This window comes from Poecilia reticulata, chromosome 1 (assembly GCF_904066995.2).
Source record: "Poecilia reticulata chromosome 1, P_reticulata-male-v2, whole genome shotgun sequence".
NCBI lineage: Eukaryota > Metazoa > Chordata > Actinopteri > Cyprinodontiformes > Poeciliidae > Poecilia > Poecilia reticulata.
Genome location: NC_088830.1, coordinates 23,204,410 through 23,224,644, shown reverse-complemented (window position 1 = coordinate 23,224,644; position 20,235 = coordinate 23,204,410). Strand labels below are relative to the sequence as shown.

General features: G+C 39.0%; 2 protein-coding genes across 4 annotated transcripts; both read right to left on the bottom strand.

Moving 5' to 3' along the window:
- Window positions 1-3,175: 3,175 nt before the first annotated feature.
- Window positions 3,176-4,835, bottom strand: bglapl (bone gamma-carboxyglutamate (gla) protein, like). 2 transcript variants are annotated; one of them, XM_008415933.3, is made up of 4 exons: window positions 4,677-4,835; window positions 4,166-4,480; window positions 3,949-4,042; window positions 3,176-3,821 (listed from the first exon to the last, which is right to left on the bottom strand). In XM_008415933.3, the coding sequence occupies exons 1-4, from the start codon at window positions 4,735-4,737 to the stop codon at window positions 3,719-3,721; spliced, it is 573 nt and encodes a 190-aa protein (XP_008414155.1). In that variant the 5' UTR covers window positions 4,738-4,835; the 3' UTR covers window positions 3,176-3,718. The 2 variants fall into 2 exon arrangements, with proteins under 2 accessions (XP_008414155.1, XP_008414150.1); XM_008415928.3 differs by having other exon boundaries at window positions 4,166-4,483; window positions 4,677-4,833.
- Window positions 4,836-10,290: 5,455 nt separating this feature from the next.
- Window positions 10,291-18,570, bottom strand: erp27 (endoplasmic reticulum protein 27). 2 transcript variants are annotated; one of them, XM_008415953.3, is made up of 7 exons: window positions 17,970-18,556; window positions 16,160-16,245; window positions 14,589-14,726; window positions 14,362-14,478; window positions 12,997-13,122; window positions 12,593-12,790; window positions 10,291-10,397 (listed from the first exon to the last, which is right to left on the bottom strand). In XM_008415953.3, the coding sequence occupies exons 1-7, from the start codon at window positions 18,025-18,027 to the stop codon at window positions 10,356-10,358; spliced, it is 765 nt and encodes a 254-aa protein (XP_008414175.1). In that variant the 5' UTR covers window positions 18,028-18,556; the 3' UTR covers window positions 10,291-10,355. The 2 variants fall into 2 exon arrangements, with proteins under 2 accessions (XP_008414175.1, XP_008414166.1); XM_008415944.3 differs by lacking the exon at window positions 10,291-10,397 and adding an exon at window positions 11,893-11,989 and having other exon boundaries at window positions 17,970-18,570.
- Between the last annotated feature and the right edge of the window lie 1,665 nt (window positions 18,571-20,235).

Sequence of the window (20,235 nt, the reverse complement as noted above, 5' to 3'; positions counted from 1 at the left end):
ATTTATTCCAGAGTATTTTATTCATCTTTAAGGTTAAAGGAAAACACTATATGATTTTCACACTTGTTTACCAAATCTTGAAGGTGTGGCATAAGTTTGTGTTAATTCCCCTAAGTCAATAGAATCACCTGTCAAAGCAAGAACCGCTTTAAGTCTTTTACAGGTGTTTTCACCAGCCTTGGTCAATTTCCAGCAAAGCTGCTTATTTTCAGTCAGACTGGACAGATAACTGATATAAACATTATTTTTGTTATTCTTGTCACAGATTTGAAGCTGAATTTAGGTCTGGGTTTTATACTTTCGTCTCAGCCATTCCATCAATGATTCTGTATAATCAGAATCATTGCCATGCTACAAAACAAACATCTACTCAAACTCAAGTCTTTTGCAACAGATTTTCTCCCAGTCTCCCAGTCTGTCTCCCCATTCATTTTTCTAACTTCTTTACATGGGAAAAAGAAACTCATTCTCTTCTGATAATGCTGCCATCACCATGTTTCATGTGGTGTGACAAACACTGTCTCCAAACATGTTCAAAGGATCTTGGTTCATAACAAGGGGTGAAAGGTAGAGCTGTTGCCTTGCAGCAAGAAGATTCTGGGTTCAATTCCCGGCCCCAGTCTTTCTGCATGGAGTTTGCATGTTCTCCCTGTGCATGCGTGGGTTTTCTCCCGGAACTCCGGTTTCCTCCCACAGTCCAAAAACATGACTGTCAGGTTAATTGACCTCTCCAAATTGCCCCTAGGTAAGAGGGCTATAAAGAAACTTTACTGAGCCTCCTGGCAAAGTCTAATAGAGGTGTTGTTTTTCCAGGAATGTCCTTGGTAGCGTTCAGCTTCGCAACTCCATGGATACAGGAGGGGATGAGGAGGGAAGAGCGTTGTGTTTACACATCTTCAAGGAGGTTGGAAATATGCAGCCCTTCCAAGGCAACACGGGGAAAGCCAATTCAGGTTCAGAATGTCTTAGGTCGGGAAAATTATAAATTTCAATCTTCCCTAAAGTCTCTCCAATACATCTCAGTTCCCAATCATCTAAATTAGTTTTGTCGTTCTACTGAGCCGAAACTAGCAACTTCTCCAAGATTGATTCCAACTCGTTAGTTAGTTTTAGAGTCCTCGTCTCTGTCCACACCAACAGTCCGAGTGTTTGCCAGTTCGGCCAAGTCCATCACAAATTTGTCGACAAGCCAGGAATCCGCAAGCTCCAAACAGCAGAAATCCTGTTATCATGAATAAATCCAGGGTGAATCCCGCCGGGTGTGTCCCTGCAGGACAAGAGGGCCCTCCTGTGCCCAGACTTCTCGTCAAAAATGGGATCAATTGCATTGAGAGATCGGTTGACTTGGATTTGAAAGTCAACCGACTTTCAAGGCTCCAAAAGTATAGAAAAAGACAAGACAGAAACAGAGCAAGCAGTGCAGGCATGGGCAGGGACGGAGCAGAGGAAAGAAGTGTCCGCCTTCATCGAGAGCAAGAGAGAAAAGAGTTACATTCTGTTAGACGCTAAGGCCCATTCCTCAGAAAACAGAAACTTATCAGGCCGCAAAGACATGGTGTGATTTCAGGGAGTGTCTTCAGTCCATACAATCAGCTACCCTCCTCCTTTTCCTTAGACGCTGCACAGACTTCTTTTTAGAAACTCTTCTCAAATGAAATGGTAAAAGTATCTCTTTTCAATGCTGAAAGTGAATAAAATAAGTAAAGTCTGAATGATTTTGTTGGCTGATTTTATGCTCCGTGTGTCAGTACATTTTTGATCCATCAGTTAGGATTTTTCATCCTCAACAATTGCTATCTCAGAGGATAGTTGTGTGCTGAGACAAGAGCAGAGATTGGATTGGTAGTTGAAATTCTTGGGGGTACTATAGTTATAGTATATATAATTATATATATATATATATATATATATATATATATATATATATATATATATATATATATATATATATATATATACCCGCCCCCGGTCTTTCTGCATGGAGTTTGCATGTTCTCCCTGTGCATGCGTGGGTTTTAAACCGTTTGCTCTGAACATTGATTTATTAAAGTTGAACAATACCAGGGCAGCGCATAATATAATAAAGTCAACACTTTTAGTCCTTAATCAACAACCCCCTCCCTCTCAAAAGTGTCTCAACAGTCTTTGTGTAACCAGAAAATGCCTCCTAACTTAAAGGAACAGTGACAGTACAACAGCACTAATGAACACCTAACAATAATTTTAGATAATAATTATAGATTAATTATTATCTAAATAATTAATAATTACAGTATAAACATAAAACGTAAATATTTAAACAAGTGCTTGTTTTAACAGTGTAGTGTGAAATTTTCAGTGCTACAGCAGCAAAAATCAAAAACATTGAAATTTGATACCTGGAACAACAGTATAAAATAAATTGAAATAAACAGATGGTCATGAGCAAAACCAAAAAGTGTATGTACCCCTCATTAAAACATAACACCTAAAAGATTTTCCACAGAGGCCTAAAGTAGTATGTATAACTGAACCTCACTGTAAAGTTAGCTAGAGTTGTGTCCTTGTCCTGTCTAGTGAGCTCATGATATTGTTTGCTAATCCTCTCTAACAAATAAAAGACCTTCACAGAACGCCTGCATTCATTAGTTCACTTTGGGGATGAAAGGGGGTGAATATAAATGCAAGCCAGTTGTCAACATTCCCTGGTGCATGAAAGATATATAAGATATGTTTTTTTTCATCCTGTCAACATTCACTTGCATTCAAAAGGTTCTAATAGTCATTATGCCAAGGTTTGGACTAAAAACGCTGCCATCTAATGGTGGATACAAGCCAACCACAAAGGGTTTGAAGACAACAGCAGCTTTTGAAAGGACTTTTCACGCAGTTGTCAACTTTAAATGTGATTTGTGTTCAGACGTGTATGTCATGTTTTCTTTAAACAGGTTCTTCATGCTGGTGTTTCAGTGATAACTTTCCCTCTCCGCTCATTTCCAGCATTGACCAACAGCTGTTAAGAGCAAAGTCCCAAAAATAAAATTGTAGCCCGAGAGCTTAAAATGCGAGTGATGCATTAGCTAGTAGATGTTAATTACAACCCAAAGACCTGCATGTAAATACTGTTGTGATCACAAGCAAGAATGAGGACAATAATGCTACTCTTTTTCACATCTCAATTAGGACAAGACAACAATTTGAAAAAGAAAACAAAATAATTTATTTTTCAAACCAAGAGGCAGTTTGTGGTTATTACAGACTGCAGATGTGTGTTTATACACCTATTGCACACAAACAAAATCAGCTTATTCCTACATCCACTACTCATTAGAACTGCTAATTAAGTAAAAGATAAAGCACCATATACAAAAAGAAAAAAAAACATTAACACAGAATACATTTCAAATTGTAGCACCATTCATTGAATAACTCTAAAGGACAAAAGAATCATTTACACTCGGATGGGCTTCTACATAATTCACAGGCTTGTGTTTCCATGTGCCTTTTTCCAGCCTAAAGGGGGGGAACCCTTAACAGGCCCACATGCAGGACTGCTGCAGGTGTCCGTGCATGCAATGACAGGCAGCTTATAAATTCAGAAGACACTTCGGTCCTCTCCATTTTGTTCTTTTTTGTTCCTCCTGCTTCTTGTCTGGATTTAAGGGAGCGTTTTTAATGTTAATGCTATCAAAAGGCACAAAAAAAATGCCCAAAAACAGATGAAAGAGGACAATTTAAGTTAGAAAGGGACGGGTCCATAGTAGGCGGTGTACGCTGCGACGATGCCTTCAGTGTCAGCCATGTCATCACAGGCAACATTCAGCTCACACACCTCTTTAAGGCTGTAAGAAATGGGAGAAAGACCGAGTCAGACACGTGTAATATCAGTTGTTGATCCAACAGCAATTAGCTGAATTAACTGCAAATATTTCTGCAAACGTTAAGATGAAAAGATAAGACTGATTATACCTTTCCAGCTGCAGGGGGCTGAGACTGCCGTGGGCAGCTCTTCTTCTCCTGAGAAGAACAGAAGCCAGGTCTCTCTTCATAACCACATGGGACTCTGAGGAACGAAGGAGAAAACAGCATATTAAACTGTTTATTTTTTTTTGTAAGCTCTAATATGGAACTATATTTCTAAAACCAGAAAAATGATTCTCAATTCAGCAAAACCCCAACCGATTACCTTCAACACTGGCTGACTCTGAGGAGGACGAAGAGGAGGAAGATGAAGAGGCAGCAGAGTCAGAGGCTGAGGAGTTCGATTCAGAGGAGGAAGACTCTGAGGATTCGGCGGAGGAGGACTCGGAAGACTCGGATGAGGAAGAGGAGGAGGAGGAATCTGATGTTGAATCGGAGGCTGAGGAGTCGGAGGCAGAGTCGGAGGCAGAGGATGAAGCTGAATCAGACTCGGATGAGGAAGAGGATGATGAAGCGGTAGCATCCACTGCGGGATCAGCGGCTGTGTCAGCAGCAGGATCCACGACGACCTCGGGTTCAACTGCTGAACAGGACAAAACAAAATGTCAAACCAATGTCACACACACGCACACACACGCACACACACACACACACACACACACACACACACACACACACACACGCACACACGCACACACACACACACACACACACACACACACACACACACACACATCCCTGACATCAACATTTGATGCAAAGGTTTTTCTCCTTACCTCCCATGGACCAGCACACCGACAGAAGAGCACAGATGGAGAGCAGAGCCAGAGTCTTCATGGTGTCTTGTAGATTTGGTTCTCTCTGTAGACAAGCTGATATTATTTTATCGGTTGCTTTTCTTCCGACGTCTTGTTCTGTTTCTGTCCCCAAAGTCGAGGTCAATATATACTGTAGTCCGGCTGTATTGTCAGACCAGACCCACACATTGAACCCAACTCTCTGATTGGCTGGAGAATCAAATATCAACGTTTCCGCTTCCACTTGTCATGAAAGCTCCCACAAGCACCCACGCAACCTCTGGCACTGAGTTGAAAAACTCATGCAGCGTACGCAGCCACAAGCATTCCTTTCATTTGCCTGTTTGCAGACTACATGGCAGGGATTTGTACCTCTTCAGTGCTGCATGAAAGTATTCACATCCGCTGGAATTTTTCATATTTTGCCGTGGTGCAGCCATAAACTTAAATTTAAGGGTAAATAACTCAGGTTCAGGACAATTTAATTGGGGCAGTCTGTGACCATAATTTTTTCAGCCTTGCCACAAATCCTTAAGAGGATCTAAGTTTGAACTTTGATTTGGCCATTCTATCAGATGGATGTGTAAATATGAATAAATCTAACGATTCCTTTGTCCCTCTGGATGCATGTTTAGGGTTGTTTTGCTGCTGGAAAGTGAACCTCAAACTCCGGTCTCAATACATTTGCAGCATCCGACAAGATTTTACCCTGTTTTTGTCCCGTTCCCTTTTCACCATCAACTCTGACCAAATTCCCAGGCCCTGTTACAGAAGAGCATCCCTATAGCATGAGGCGCTCTGGCCATCATGTTTCATGGTGAGAATGACACATTCAGGCTGATGTGCTGTATTAATTTTCCATCAAATGTACAGTTTTGTATGTGGCCTGATCCTTTTTTTTGGACTGACAGATCATCCCTGTCAGTTACCAGGAATGTCCTTGTTCAATTAATACTCTGCTTGCCTGGATTGCCGGTGTAGCTGGATAGCTATGTCTTGGAAGGTTTGCAGTTTGCCATGCTCTTTTTGCACTTAGATTTTGTATCACGGATTGAGATGTTTAAAGCTTGGAATATTGTTTCCTTTCCTAATCTGCTTCACAACATTCTCATGATGCTGTTTGTTCAACAGTGTTTTCTAACAAACCCCTGAGAAAAGCTACATTAGTGCAGAGATAACATTAGAGGAAAATACGAAATATGCACCCATTTTTTTCCAAATTTGTACTTGAGAAATGTTGCAAAGTTGTGAATCGTTTTCCTTCCACTTCAAATTTATAAACTGCGTGGTTGGTCTGTCGCATAAAATCCAATAAAAATTTAAAAAATCACTGAAATTTGTCTGTCAAATATATTAGCGTGAAACATTTAAAAACGACAGCAGTTGACTAGACTTGTGTTTGCAAAGTGAAAACGGGTACAGAGGTTCACGAGGTTTGAAGACTTTTCTATTGCACTGTATATTCTTATAGTTAAGCCGCCAAATGTGTTAAATCACCTACCCTAGGGGTGTCCAAAGTGCCAATCCAAGAGCCTTGGATTTATTTTTTGTGGCCTCAACTGCAGTTCAAGAATGACACAACTTTGTCCTGTCTAGCGCAGGTGGTTGATGCAGATGAAGAGGTTTTATTTTTAATCAGGGTAAAACAATTACCAACATATTTTCTTACAATGGAAAATGTTATGTATGATACACATTTGAGTTTAAATAATCATGTTTTTATAATAAGTAGACTATCATCTATCTAGAGATTTTTACCTAAAAGGTGACTTTGTGCAGACTGATCAACATTGTAAATGTGTCTCAATAACTGTCCTGCTGCTTTGTTGATAATAATTTGTTGAAAATAATAAATATAGGCCTATATTTAAAAAGAAGTTGACTTTGTTCCAACCAAATCAGCTTTTAGTTCATTTATTTCACATACTTAAAGTAAGCATTTTGAAAGCACGTAACACAAATCCTGTTTTAATAACTAAAATAAAATTGTTCAATCAAGCCCAAAAGAATTTTAAAACTGGATTATTTTCTGATTATTTTTCTTTTAATACAGCAAATATGTAGAATCCTTTTTTAAGTTTTGGATTCCAACATCCTTTATCTATAAAAAAAAACTTTTTTGAATTTAGTTTTTTTTTATTTTACTTTTGACCTGACAATTTTTGGTCCATATGTCAAAAAGTCTGGAGACCCTGTGTTCAGTGGATTCATTTTGAACACATTTACTATCAAATTCATAGTTTCATGCATGATTTCAGATTTCTCTGTAGCAACAATCCAGTCTATCCTCTCGCAATCAAACTCAAACTGATCCTTTTGTGTTTATCTTTTCTGACAATTCTGTGCATCTTCTTCAAACCACAGTTTCCATTACCGAGTATAAATATTGCAAGCCCTGCAAGTCTACAGTGGTGTTACGAGATTTCCACAAAATACCCCTAAGATGCAACTGGATTCTAATCAAGGAGACCCAGTGGAACGCTGCGTCTTCCACAACAAGGTTGCTTCTCGTTCCATCACAGTTGTGCTCCTACCCTCTTTGCCCCAGATGTGATCCCCCACCCCCACAAACCCCAAACTATAGCTTCAGACGACCGCAAGCTACTAATCGAGTGACACAGAACAGCAGTGAGCCTCATTATGCGACAGAGCTTAATTAGAGTGTTGCTCAGTCTCTCTCAAACCGCAGTCAGTCACTATTTCCAGATTCTACTTGGCCCGGGACCTGGAGAGATCCAGAGCACGGCCACGGCCTGCAAACACCGACCTGTGGCCCAACACACGGCCTTGCTTGAGGTATTTCAGCGTATATGGAGGTATATTTAGGCAAGCCCCATGTGTTGGATGCAAAGCGTATTGCATGCGGCTTTGGCTGCAGCGTTGTGTTTATACGATACGGTTCAAGAGTAACCGTAACTGCGGTTTTCTTGATAAAAATAAATATTTGGAGATGGCAAATTTGGCTCGAAATGTGCTGCAGTTGTGAGGATCACCAACCATTTATGGTTCGGGTATAAATATCCTTGAGGACCCCTGATAGGTTAATCTGTCATGTGGGGAGAGACTCAGTCTGCTGCAGAGTGACCTCGGTGTCCGTAATGTATTGCAGTCGGTCGTTATTCCTGGTGTCAGTGATTTGTTTTGGACCTTACGCTGTATAATTTCAGTGTCTGGTTCAAATCTCCATTTTTGTGGATGCATTTCAGAGTGTGTGGGGGGACAAAGCCGTAGAAAACAATTGCTATAATGTCCACGAAGAGGCTGGAAAAACATCGTCTGGGGCTTTTCTGCCTTGGGTCAAGTTTCTCCTGTGGCGTTCGGCAAAGCTCTGCCGAACGCCACAAAGCCTGCATGCTGGCCCATGCATGTCCACTGGAGAAACACACTGTGGAATAGATCCTGTGCATTCTGAAAGGAGATCATCCCACAGGCGGATTATCGGAGATAAAAAAAAGAATATTTCAAGCACAAACAATTTGGTCCAAATAAAACATCTTTATTGATTTTACTCTATTTTAGCAGTAACAAGTTCAGGTGTATTCTAATTAGAAATCTGAATATCTTCTCTTATGGACATAAGGATCAAAACAAGGAAGTAAAAGAAAGAACAGAGACTTGACTCTTTTCAAATAAACCCTAAGCCGATTTTGCTGTTGTTTTGTATTGATTTGACACTTTGCATAATTTGCTGTTCCTTTGATCAAGTCCTTCAATTCATTTCAAGCCATAGGAGAAAAAAAATGTAAATAATTAAAATGCCTATCCTGCTCTAATCCCTCGATCCAAAGAACATGGAAAAGTAGAACTTGAAAGAACACACCAAGGACGTAAAACACTGTTTAAAACAGGTTATGAAAAAACATCCCAAGCTTTGAACATTTCACAGTTCACTGTTCAGTCCCTCATCTGTAGCATAAAGGAAGCAATTTGTTGGAAGAAGCCCTCAAAAAAATCCCATTTGCAGTTTGACACGAGTCATACGGGAGAAGGAATTCAGGTTCTGGTTGTATTTGATACAGTAAGTTACAATAAAACAGCAATACAACAATAATAATGGGGAGTTATTTTTGAGTTTCCTCTTGAACAAAAACATGTTCTTAGTTCTTTATCTGGAATAATAAAAGACTGAGCAGCTGTAGCAGTAGACAGTATCTATACAATGTATTTGTCCCCTTGGATATTTGACCTTTTTATTTCTTTTGCAAATCAATCATAGTAAAAAAAAAATCTTTATTTTTTTTTAGCATAATAAGTGATAGCATAAATATTCTACCCTTCAAGTCAGTGTAGACTTTCAGTGGCAATCACATCAGAGACTGTGCGGATAGGTTTCAATCAGGTTTGACCATCAGATCAATGTCTAGGCTTTGACTGGGCCATTCCAGAACATCAGTCTTGTCATCTTCAAACAATTTCTATGTAGCTTTAAATTGATGTTTCAGATTGTTGCCTTGCAGGAAAATAACTGTTCTCAGAAGACACAGTTCTTATGCAGATGAAGACAAATTGTCCTCTAGGACATGACACATTTAAGAACAGAAGAAATCTGTTCTTCTGTTCTTTTATTATTTTTTTAACCACAATGTAGTAACATAAATACATCAATAATTAAATAAAATGTAAGAAAATAAAAATGACATTTTTAATGTTCTGCCAAAAAAGTAAACAAACTAAAAACATGGGAGATTTTCTTCACCATCAGATGTTATAAAACCAAAGCCACACCTTCAAGTCTGTTCCCTTTGACCCCGCTCAGCTTTACATTCGTCTTCTCTGTCAGCTGCCTCACTTGCAGCCACAAACAAAATCGAATGGCAGGCGTTGCTCACTGCATATTTCCATCTGGTCTCTGAGAAACGGTCACCTGCCAGGCTTCCCTGATTCCGCCGGATGTATCCGCTTGGCAGCGCAGCACTACTAATTATACTGATCCCAGTCTGGGCCTTGAAATTCCCGTCTTGCTTGACAGATTATTTTTGGGACAAGCCCAAACTTTTCTTCGCTCTTGATGTCTACAGCCCATCTGTTGTTCTTTTACTGAGTTTCTACAGCTTTTACAGCAAAATAATCGTACTTTCACTCCGCATTTAGAGAACCGCATATGTTCTCAAGACAAATATAGAGATTTTTTTTTTTTTATTTAGATGCCCCAGTTATTCAGTGTGTGTATTTGCTACAAATGTGGCTTCTTAGCGTTTTTAATGAGGATTTCAAAATTGGCCTGATCTCCCTATTTATTTATTTATTTTTGCATACTATACCACACAGAATGAATAAAACCAGCAATAGCAACTCCGTCTTGCTTCCCTCCACTCTTGTCTCCCCAGTCTGCTTTCTGTCAGTCTCCCTGAGGTTGGTGTGTTGTGGTTTGGACGCTAACATTTGCAGACAGAATATCAAACTCCACCACATCACTGCAACTTGTGGCCAGTGACCTGTGGCTGCCTAACCAGACCGTAGACTGGCTCACACTTTGTGTAAACAGACAAATCCTAACATGCACCACCAAAGAGGTGAATGTAAACACTTTTTTTGTTTTTCACCACATCACCTGTGCTGAAGAAAGGAAATCGCATGACAGTAGAGTCAAGTGTTTCGTTTTCCATATATTTGTTTTTATTTTGATGTTTAATAAACGGGTTACATTTTGGGTGAGTTTTACAGTTCTGTTTTGGGCTCTTCTCCTGCTTGCTTCACGTCCTGAAAAAAAAAAAAAAAAAAGAAAGAGGATTTAGTGAGTGACATACAGTTACACGTATTGTACAAGTTAACTTGTATCCTGTTTTCAACAACAACTTTAGCTGAGTGATAAAAAGTATCCATTTTTCTTGAACTTTTTGACATTTTATTCAGTCGCTTCTTTTCAATGTATTTGAATATGTGTTTACTTGAAACGCCATTACATTATTGTGCAGGGGGGAAAAAATAATAACCGATTTCCAAACGTTTTTACAAATAAAAATCTTTGGACACACAAACACGCTGCGGTACAGGTCAAATGAGACTTTGGTCTAAATGCAAAAACGCTAAACGCCTGTTCTTGGGAAACAAGACGCACCACTCTGAACACATCATTTTTTCATCCAACAGTGAAACGTGGTGGTGCCAGTATCATGCCGACAAAATGCTTTAATGAAGGTGCTCAAGGGGAGCTGCTCAAAACTGGAAAAAGATGAACTGAGCTAAGATCACTGAACCCGAGGGTCGTCTTAATGCCAAAAACAAAAGTAAAATCCTATAATTTCACTGTCATGATGTTTGTCCTTGAAACAAACTGACTCCGATTGTTTATGTAGTGCAGATTTGATCAAGGAGGCAATGATGTGTTCACTATTGTATTACACCTAACACCTCAACCTGTTGTTTTTTCAAAGTTCAATATGATGAATTCTTATTTACACATGCAGAAGGACTTGTATCCATCCATCGTCTCTGGATATTTTAAAAATTGTTTTCCACTCTACATGCTGAGGTGCTATGGAGACAGTTTGCTTTGAGAACATAGAGCCACAAACGGTCGTCCTTCAGTTTGCCTCCAAACTGCTACGCCCAGCTGTGCTGGGTTCCTGTGTTTTAACTGGCACACACAAACACACGCATGCATTCATGCACGCATGCCCGCCCACACAAACATAGACAATTATAGCCAGGAAATCATATAGATGCTTCTGTTATGTAAGGAATGAATTTAAATTGTTTCCAGCTTATAAAAAGTTGGCATTTTTGAATTTGGCAGTAATTTAGACTGAAGCTAATGATTATTTACAACGGACATGGCAGTAAGAGGACGTACGGCGATAATTGAGGAATTCACATGTGAAGAATTTCAGGTCAGACGCGACGGATTTACCAGGAGAGGGATTTAAGAGCTTTACTTTATTGGTTTGTGACAAATACTCTGAACATTTTCTTGTTCTTCTTTGAGTTACCATTTCACACGTAAAAATCGTTTGTGCTGCACTGCCTCCTAAACCTATTTTTGTGTCATTTTTCTTATGTAACCTGGAGAAAGCGTGAGATTAAAAATCAAATTTTCAAGAATTTTAGTAGCTGTGTTTTCTTTACAAATGTGTGCAAGAGTTTGTCAATATTCTGTTAATGTTGAAAAAAAAAATAAATTTCACAATTACAGTGTTTCCATTAAATAAGAAAATGCAATTAAAATCACTTGAATAAGTTTGTCCACTCGATAAGTCATTAAGAAACATTCTGCACCGTCATCCTCCTGTTCACTTCCTGTCATCTCCTTTGTCTTTTCTGCCAGTAGCAACATCCGGTTGTTGATCATGTGACTCGTGTGATGCACACAAAAAAAGTGTGCAAAATGTAAACATTTTCATAAACCCTATAACCACCTCATCCTCTTGCAATACGTTTTCATCAAAAAATGTGAGTGTTTTCAAAATTGTTTATGGGAAATGTTTCCATTAAGCCAATTTATTTTTGTAATTCCAATTTGTGCACTTATGTGGTCAATGGAAATGCATTTACTATAATCTTGGCCCTCAGTGCAGCTGTTAGCTTTAGCCTCCGTAACCAATTAGTCTGGATTGATAACAAATTAAGATGCAAAGTGAATTTATTTTCTGCATGAGGTCACTTTTGGAGGGTGAATGTTTTCCAACAACGCTACTGCTTTCTTTCCCTTCACGTTAGAAAAAAATAATGACATACTTATTTTTTCTATGATAATTATTAAGTATTTGTGCAGTCAGTTGAACTAAATTTCCACCAAAGTTGGTACGAATTAAGCAGTCGTTGAACTGGGTGTCGGTTTTATTTATTTATTTATTTTCATTATCTATGACAGCATTTTTTATTGTATTCACACAGTTATTAATTATTCATAAAAAGTGATGGCACAGATAGGAAACTAGTTTCAGATAATGGCTCACCTTCAGTTCTCCATTTAGGAAAGATTGACAGAAGTCCCGGACACGCTCTGTGGAAATTTCTCCTTCAGGTAGGAGCCACTTCATGTCGGAATGTTTATCATAGAGCCCGACCCGAGGCAGGTCTGTTGACTTCAGGCCAAAGTAGTTGAGTGACTTGAAATTGGACTTTATGCCTCCGTTGATAAGCACGAATAAGAACTGGAACAAATAAGTTTAATTACATCATGACATCAAACGTCTGATCCCTTCGTTTATCTAGGACAGAACGTCCATAAAGCCTACTGGGAGTGTACTTTTACTTTAATTGTCCAAATACTTCTGTTTGAACTCACTGACATCTCTAAAGTGAAGTTTAACATGAACCTATTTTTCTCTAGAAAAATATATTTCAGGAATATCTTCACCTTGCCTGTGAACTCGGGGGCCAGAGCTCCCAGTCTCTCCTTGAGCTCGGTATATTCTTTACTCCCCCTGTTGGCAAAGAGCACAAGGTGTGTCTTCACCTCTGAATTGAACAGGCCCACAGCTGTCTGGGAAAATAAAGAGAGGCAATTGAACATCATGAGACTGTTAAGATGCCAGACATACCTATTTCCACTTGTGGAGCTCTTTAAGGGCCTCTAACTTGACCGGCTCTATTGCAGCACTTGAAAAAGTATTCTTTCATGACAGCCTTTTCCATTTTTGATCACATTACAATCACAAACCTGGCTGGGATTTTAGTCGACAGACCATTACAAAGCAATGCATAATTCTGACGCAAAAAGGAAAATGAGACAGGAAATTAAAAATGTTTAGTGGTTTACATACAGTATGTACTCAGCTTCCTTTATTCTTTTTCTGAATTGAATCCCTTGCAACTAATTAGTTCCGGAGTTGTTTGGTAAGCAAATAATCATTCTGTGTAATACTGTAAATCCAGCTGTTCAATGAGGCCTCAGAAGTTTGTAAGAGAACAAACAGTAACATGAAACCCTGAATATTGCTCTCTACCTAAACTGAAAAACACCAGCAAGGAGATCATTAATCAGAGAAACAGCCAGGAAGCCAACGGTAGCTTTGGAGGAGCTGCTGAGATCCACGGCTCTCCTGGGAGGATCTATCTGGCTAAAGATTTTCAGGGGACTCTGCAAGCATGTAGAGGAAGATACTAGTCAGGTGAAACCAGGTTTTTTTTGTTTTGTTTGCTTTAAAATGTGTGGTGGAGAACTAATATTGCACATGAAATATGGAAAGCTGATCGAAACGATACCCTGAAATATCTGCTGTTGTACCCGCAGTGAAAGGTGCTCCAATAAAGTGCTGACTCTGAGGGGCTGAGTATAAATAGAAGATCCACCTTTTGGACTTTTAGTCATGAATACATTTTAAATCCCTGTCCCTCTAGTTCAGTTATGTAATGTTTTGTGTTGGTCTACCAATAAAATTCAGTAGAATATGAAAAATTCAAGAAAATTCAAGTAGTTTAAAAACTTTTGCAGGACACTGAACATGTTTTAAATTTTGAGCAACTAGCTGTTTCTCTCCTATTTGTCTTTTTAATTGTCATTTTGTCTTGACTTGAGTCATCAATTTGTATTAATTGCTGATTTTGTGTTAATTAAGAAAATACATTGTGTATTACATATTATTTGACTGTAAATGGATGCATTTTTCTAACATTCATTCGAAAGACTCCAGTGCTTTCAAAATTGGTATAAAATATAAAATATTTTTCATGGTATCAGTACAGAAGTTTATTTTTTCTCTAGTTTAACACCCCTACTCACCACTTGGTCGTATTCTGTGATGTATCTGAGCTCATTGGTGGAGATGAAGTTCACAAGTCCATCAGACTTTAACGTCTTGATCTCATCGAGAACTAGGTTCTCCTGGTGGTTATCTACCTGGATCACAAGACAGATGCGTGTGACAAAGTTAGAATCATCATCATCTCAAAACCCCCTGCATCCCTAATAATAAAGACATGCATAAAATCTTTAAATGGTTTAAGCACTTTTCTGAAGAGACTGATGGTTCCTGAAGAGATGCTGAAGTCAGCCCACACTTCCTTCACTGTGCAAATGGCTGCAGGGACAAGGTCAACTTTCTGTGACGCTGCCAGAAGTTCCTCGTATCCAAAGCTCTCCTCATTCTAAAAGAAAAAAAAACAGATAGTGTCAATCTTCTCTTATCACGCCATCCACACTTACTTCTTCAAAAGTGTGTCTTCATGACATGCTTCTGCGCCGTCTTGGCCTCGACTGCTGATCGCCTTCCATGAAAATGCAATCACTCTGACATAAATCTTATGTAACCTGGCCAAGACTGTCTGAGGTTGCCGTGGACTGTCGGTGGGAAAAGAAGTGGAAAAGTTAAAGAGAGAAATGGAGGCTGCCTCAAAGAGGGGTGAATCATCGCTATTTTTGAGACACTGTTTTATGAGCTCTGGCAATCTGATTTTTCATTTTGAAGCCTCCATGTGATCATTCTCTGTGAGTCACTGCTCCAATATTTTGGTCTCATGATGCCTCCAGCATCCAGCTCCGTGCTATCCTCATATGCTCTTGCTTCTCCACTCTGCTCCTCGTGAATCCCCTCCCTGCACTTTGCAGTTGCGGACATAAAAGTCTGCCGAGCCAATCCCGCAAGTCTTAGTATGTATTTCCTGTTAGTTCTTCCGTCTTCCCACACAAGCAGCGTCTGGCCAAGGAAGTTTGGACAGAAGGACACTGTCTCTTCTCTGCCAAAGGTGTGGTGACATTCGTCAAAATCTATTTGTGAGAATATCGTATTATAATGAGCAGGTTAGGAATGGCTGCTTTTTAGGTTTCGCATTTTTCATCTTTGCCAGAATTTTTCTTTGCGCGACTTTCTTTCTTCCACTGTTCTATGAAGCTCAGGTTTTTGACATGTATCACAAGTAGTTGTCAACAGATTTCCCACCTGAGCATTGTATCTCTTCAGCTCCTCTAGAGTTACCATGAACCTCTTGGCTGCTTCCATGATTAATGTTCTTACCCAGCCTGTTGACCGCCATGTCCTGGTGGGTTTGCAGTAGCGATGGGCAATTATCATATTGTGTAGGATGTAGCACTAGTAGCTTTAATCATTTGACATGAGCAAGGGCAAAGAAAGAGGATGATATGACGTAAATATCCGAGGATCGGGATTCAGCTGTGTTGAGGATCTCCATTTATGCCTTATATGGTCAACAGGAGATCATCTTAAAAGCTCTGTTTCTCCACAACTGTCTCTCGGACCTGTCTTCTGTTATTCCTTGGCTTTCATTATGCTGCTTGTTTACTAAAGTTTTCCAACAAACCTTTAAGGACTTCACAGAACAATTGGATTTATGGTTAGATTAAATTACACATAAGTGGAGTCTGCTTACTAATGAGGTGATTTGTGGGGTCAGTTGGCTGCACTGGGCCTTATTAAAGGGTTTTCGGAGTTAAAAGGACATGAATAACAACCCTCACAGATTTCTCCTGATAGAAAATGTGAAAACCTCCACTTCTCTAATATGATCAGTTGATGCTGTTTCCTGATTAGCTGACTTCTGAAGGCGTCATTAACTCCTCTGACCTCCAGGAATCCGATGACCACCACTTCAGCGGAGTCGATGAAGGCCTTAACAGCTTCCGCATCATCAAGCTTCGGAAGGCCGCTTTCTGTGAAACAAAGACATAACACCACATGGCGTGAGCAGCCGACTGTAGTGGCTCTACTGTCACTTTCAGAACCATACAGACTAAACTCGTTATAATGCTAGCCGCTAGTAAGACTGGACAAAGGCACAGGATTGGTTTGGGGTGAACTCGAACATAAACAGATTAGAATGCTAACATCAGGAATCCTGTTTCTCCTTTCACTTAAACAGATCAATTTATTCTCAAGTAGGTTCAAATGTTTCTTTTCATTCAAATGCAAAATAAAAATAAGCAAATTACACATTCCTGTTTTCTAAGTCGCCAATAAGATAAGAGTGGGCAGAAATAAGTCCTTTGAATAATAACTGAAGTCACTAAAAAGGCATTTATATACCTGTACAAGTGAGAAACACAAAATGTAGGTGAATAAAATACATGGACACAACAAGAAGAGCTCTGGCATAAATTTCAACATTTGTTTTTTTAAGCTCAGTCTGCAAGTTGTAAAAAAAAACATGGAATTGTAACCACCTCAACCTTCTATTTAAACATTTAAATGTATTTGTACACAGTTCATAGTTAATAAGGAATCTTAAAAAAAAAAAAAAAAAAGAAAAAAACGTACATTATCAGGACAAAACACACTCATTCAAAATTACTCGTTTCAACAATGGTTAATGTTACTGCTAAATTTTAGTTGAAAGTTTTCCAGGTATTTTTACTGCAGAGTAACAAGCGATGTGTCTTGTTTGGGACCTGATTCAATCTGGGATCCAATCCTGTTTAAGGCATTTTTAAACGAGTCCTTGCAGAAACTAAAGTGATACTGATTCTGATGTTGGCTTTTGTATTGTGTGTGAATTTATACCTACTCCATCACCAGCAACGAAAATGTGCATGAAACTGCTTGTTTTCATGCACACCAGCTTGAAAACCTGATATAGGGCGAGTAAATGATTTATTTGTTTTTACCCTTTGTTTCCCACAACAGTCTTAGTGTTTTTACCCAGTATGGTACGAGGCCACAATGACTGCTGTAGAGTCCAGCAGGTCATGCCATGTGCTCTGTACTCAGAGATCGCTTGTAATTGTGGGAGAGGTGATTAGAGAGTAACAGAAACACTACACATCAAATTTTAAGACGTTTAAAGCAAAGTGTTAATTTTTTTAGTTAGAACAACTTTTTCAGCAAATTTTATAGATGCACAATTAACTGGGACCTCAATAAAAACGATTGTATCAAAACAGAGACTAAACATGTTAATGTTAGATTTCATCAAACTGTTCCTCTTAATAACCCTGGAGCAAGATACAAGTTTTTCTGTTCTGTAGTTGGTAAAAAAAAAAAAAAAAAAGTTCCTGAAAAAAAAACTGATTTGAGAAACTGCAATGTCCAGAAAATCATGAGTGATTTAAGTTGGATACGATTTTAATACTAATGTAGACCATGCAATTGTAATTTAAAGTACTCTGTTACATGGAGCTTCACTCTGAAGCTTCACTCTGAAGCTCCATATTTGTAAGCATATTTCACCAATACCAAAATGGGACTGAGTATTAGCAAATACCTGACCTTCAAATTGTCAGATCAGAATCTTGAACAAATATCCTGATTGACACACAGAAGTAATCTCTAGTGGCTCGTTGCTTCAAGGGAGGCACAAAACTGTTCAAAGTGTTATCAGAGTGGAAACGCTCTAGAGAAGGTGCACAGAAAAACTCAGAGAACATATGAAGTAATTTACCTTTGTCTGCGGCAACAACAGAGGACACCAGAAGGGTCAAACACAGAGTGACCAGCATGTTTGGACCAATTTAGCTCACAGGGAAGAAGGCAAAGAGAAAGCCAAGCAAGGAAAGCCCAGGACACTATGTCTGTTCTTTTCTGTCCCCTCTGCTCTATCTGTGATGGTTGCCTCATGGCTGCCAGCAGAGACGCAGCAACGTCTGTGGGTTGTGATTGGAAGCTCTGTGGGAATCATCCAGGTGCTCCTCAGAAGTCAGACAATCAGCAATCTTAGACTACGTGTCACTGTGCCACAGGAGACACGTGTGAGTGCGTGTGTATGTGTGTGTGTCTCCGTATCTAACTGTAATGTAGGGATGACGGTATCAAAACTCACACGGTCGGTTCCACCGGTCTTTCATTTGGCTCCGTCATACGTTCACATTCCTTAAATGTTTGCACTTTTATTTGCACTTTTAATCTGAGAAACATGCAGAGAAGTTGCAGTGAGTGTTTAGGATGCTTGTGTGAGCAGCAAAGCACCAAGTTTAAGCAAAGCGCAGTTTTCTACTTTCACCACATGATGGAAACGTATCCCATTTATTTACCTCCAAGCAGAACGCAGCCATCTCACTCTCTGACATGAACACCAGACTTTTCCAGTTTGACATTATTGTTCCCAATATTTCTGTTTTCTAAAAAAAAAAAAAAAGACATTATTATAAACATAATTGTTGTTTATTTTCTTCTTTATATTCAGAGCTTTTACACATGGTGACATTATTTTGCCTTTGAATTATTTGGGAAAGCCCAGATGACGATGTCCTCTCTTTGATGGCTTCTGATTAATTTACATTTGAGATAAATGGATGCACACTGGCAGATGCATGTTAGGGCATCATCAGTAACTAATTTATGGAAATTATCACAAAAAAAAATCTAAAGAAAGCTGTCAAGACAGGCGTAAGACAATGGTGGTCATCCACCATTGTGTCCAAATGTCAGATGCCTGATGCTTCAGTTTATGGAGACATTTTGAAAACGTCTGGCCATCAGCAAAGAGACGGATTCTGTGTCTCAGAGATGAGATGTGATGTGTGCATTAACCGTGGAACAAAAGCAAAATACACTGTGAAGATTCTGTTTGAAATAGGTGAATAAGTGCTAAACATGGACTGGAAAGCCACTCAGGGAGACCGAAGCCGTTACTCTGAAATGACCGGATTACAGTTTGCAAATTACACACAGCGACAAAAATTCTAGCAAATGATTGTTAGTTGTGGGATACCAAGAAAGCTTAACTCGAGTTATCAGTTTTTAAAGGAAACCATGCAAAATAATAATACGTGTAAACGTATTACACATAAACTCTCTCTCGTTATTCTGGTATTTAGCAAATAGAAATACTGACCACAGGCAATAAAAGTCTTAGTTTGATTTAATGTCAGACAGCATTTTATAATTGAATATTTAAACAATGACCAGAAAAAGTTACAGTCAAACAGCTAAAAAATATGTTTTCTTGATGCTGAAAGTGTTCAAAATACTAACAAAGGTACATGTATTCAAGATGGCATTTATTAAGAAAAATTGTTAAAAGGGCAATTGAGGTAACATACAACTGCACTTTTTCTTGAACAATAGCTTCATTTTGGGAAAAAAATTGCTACACTTGAAATTACACAAAGAAGCTTGATGAACATTTAATTGGGAACCTCACAAACTCTCCCCTTGTATCATTAAAATCTAAATACATGTTCTAAAAAGACTTAGAAGAAAATGAGTGTTCTTTTGAAAACCTATTCTTGTTGTGCCTTTTTTTGTCTTATCCAGAAGTCGGTTTACAAGTGGTCTCTAAATAAGACAGAGACACACACAGCAGGGATATAAAGGCTTGGTGGGAAACTTTGAGAATTTTAATGAACCAGAAGACAAGCGATCCTTAAACTGTGCAGAGACTGGAGAGGAAGTGGAATATAAACGTATCAGATAATCAGAAATATCAGCCAGCACACAAGAACAATTCAGGAAATATTGCTAAACTTCTTCGACCAACATGTCAACACCTCTAAATAAATTGCCAAAGCAAAAAAGCAAAGTCAGTGTCTTAAAATACATTTACTCCCACAGGTTGAACTACTTGGAGGATTAGACTAAAATAAAGTATGCATGCAGATCAAAAGGTAAAAGGTTTGAATTCACAGGTGCTGGTCTGTCCAGAGCAGCAGCAGGACAAAGTGGTAGCATCAAATCTGGACTGATAGTGCAACAGGCAGTTAGTTGAA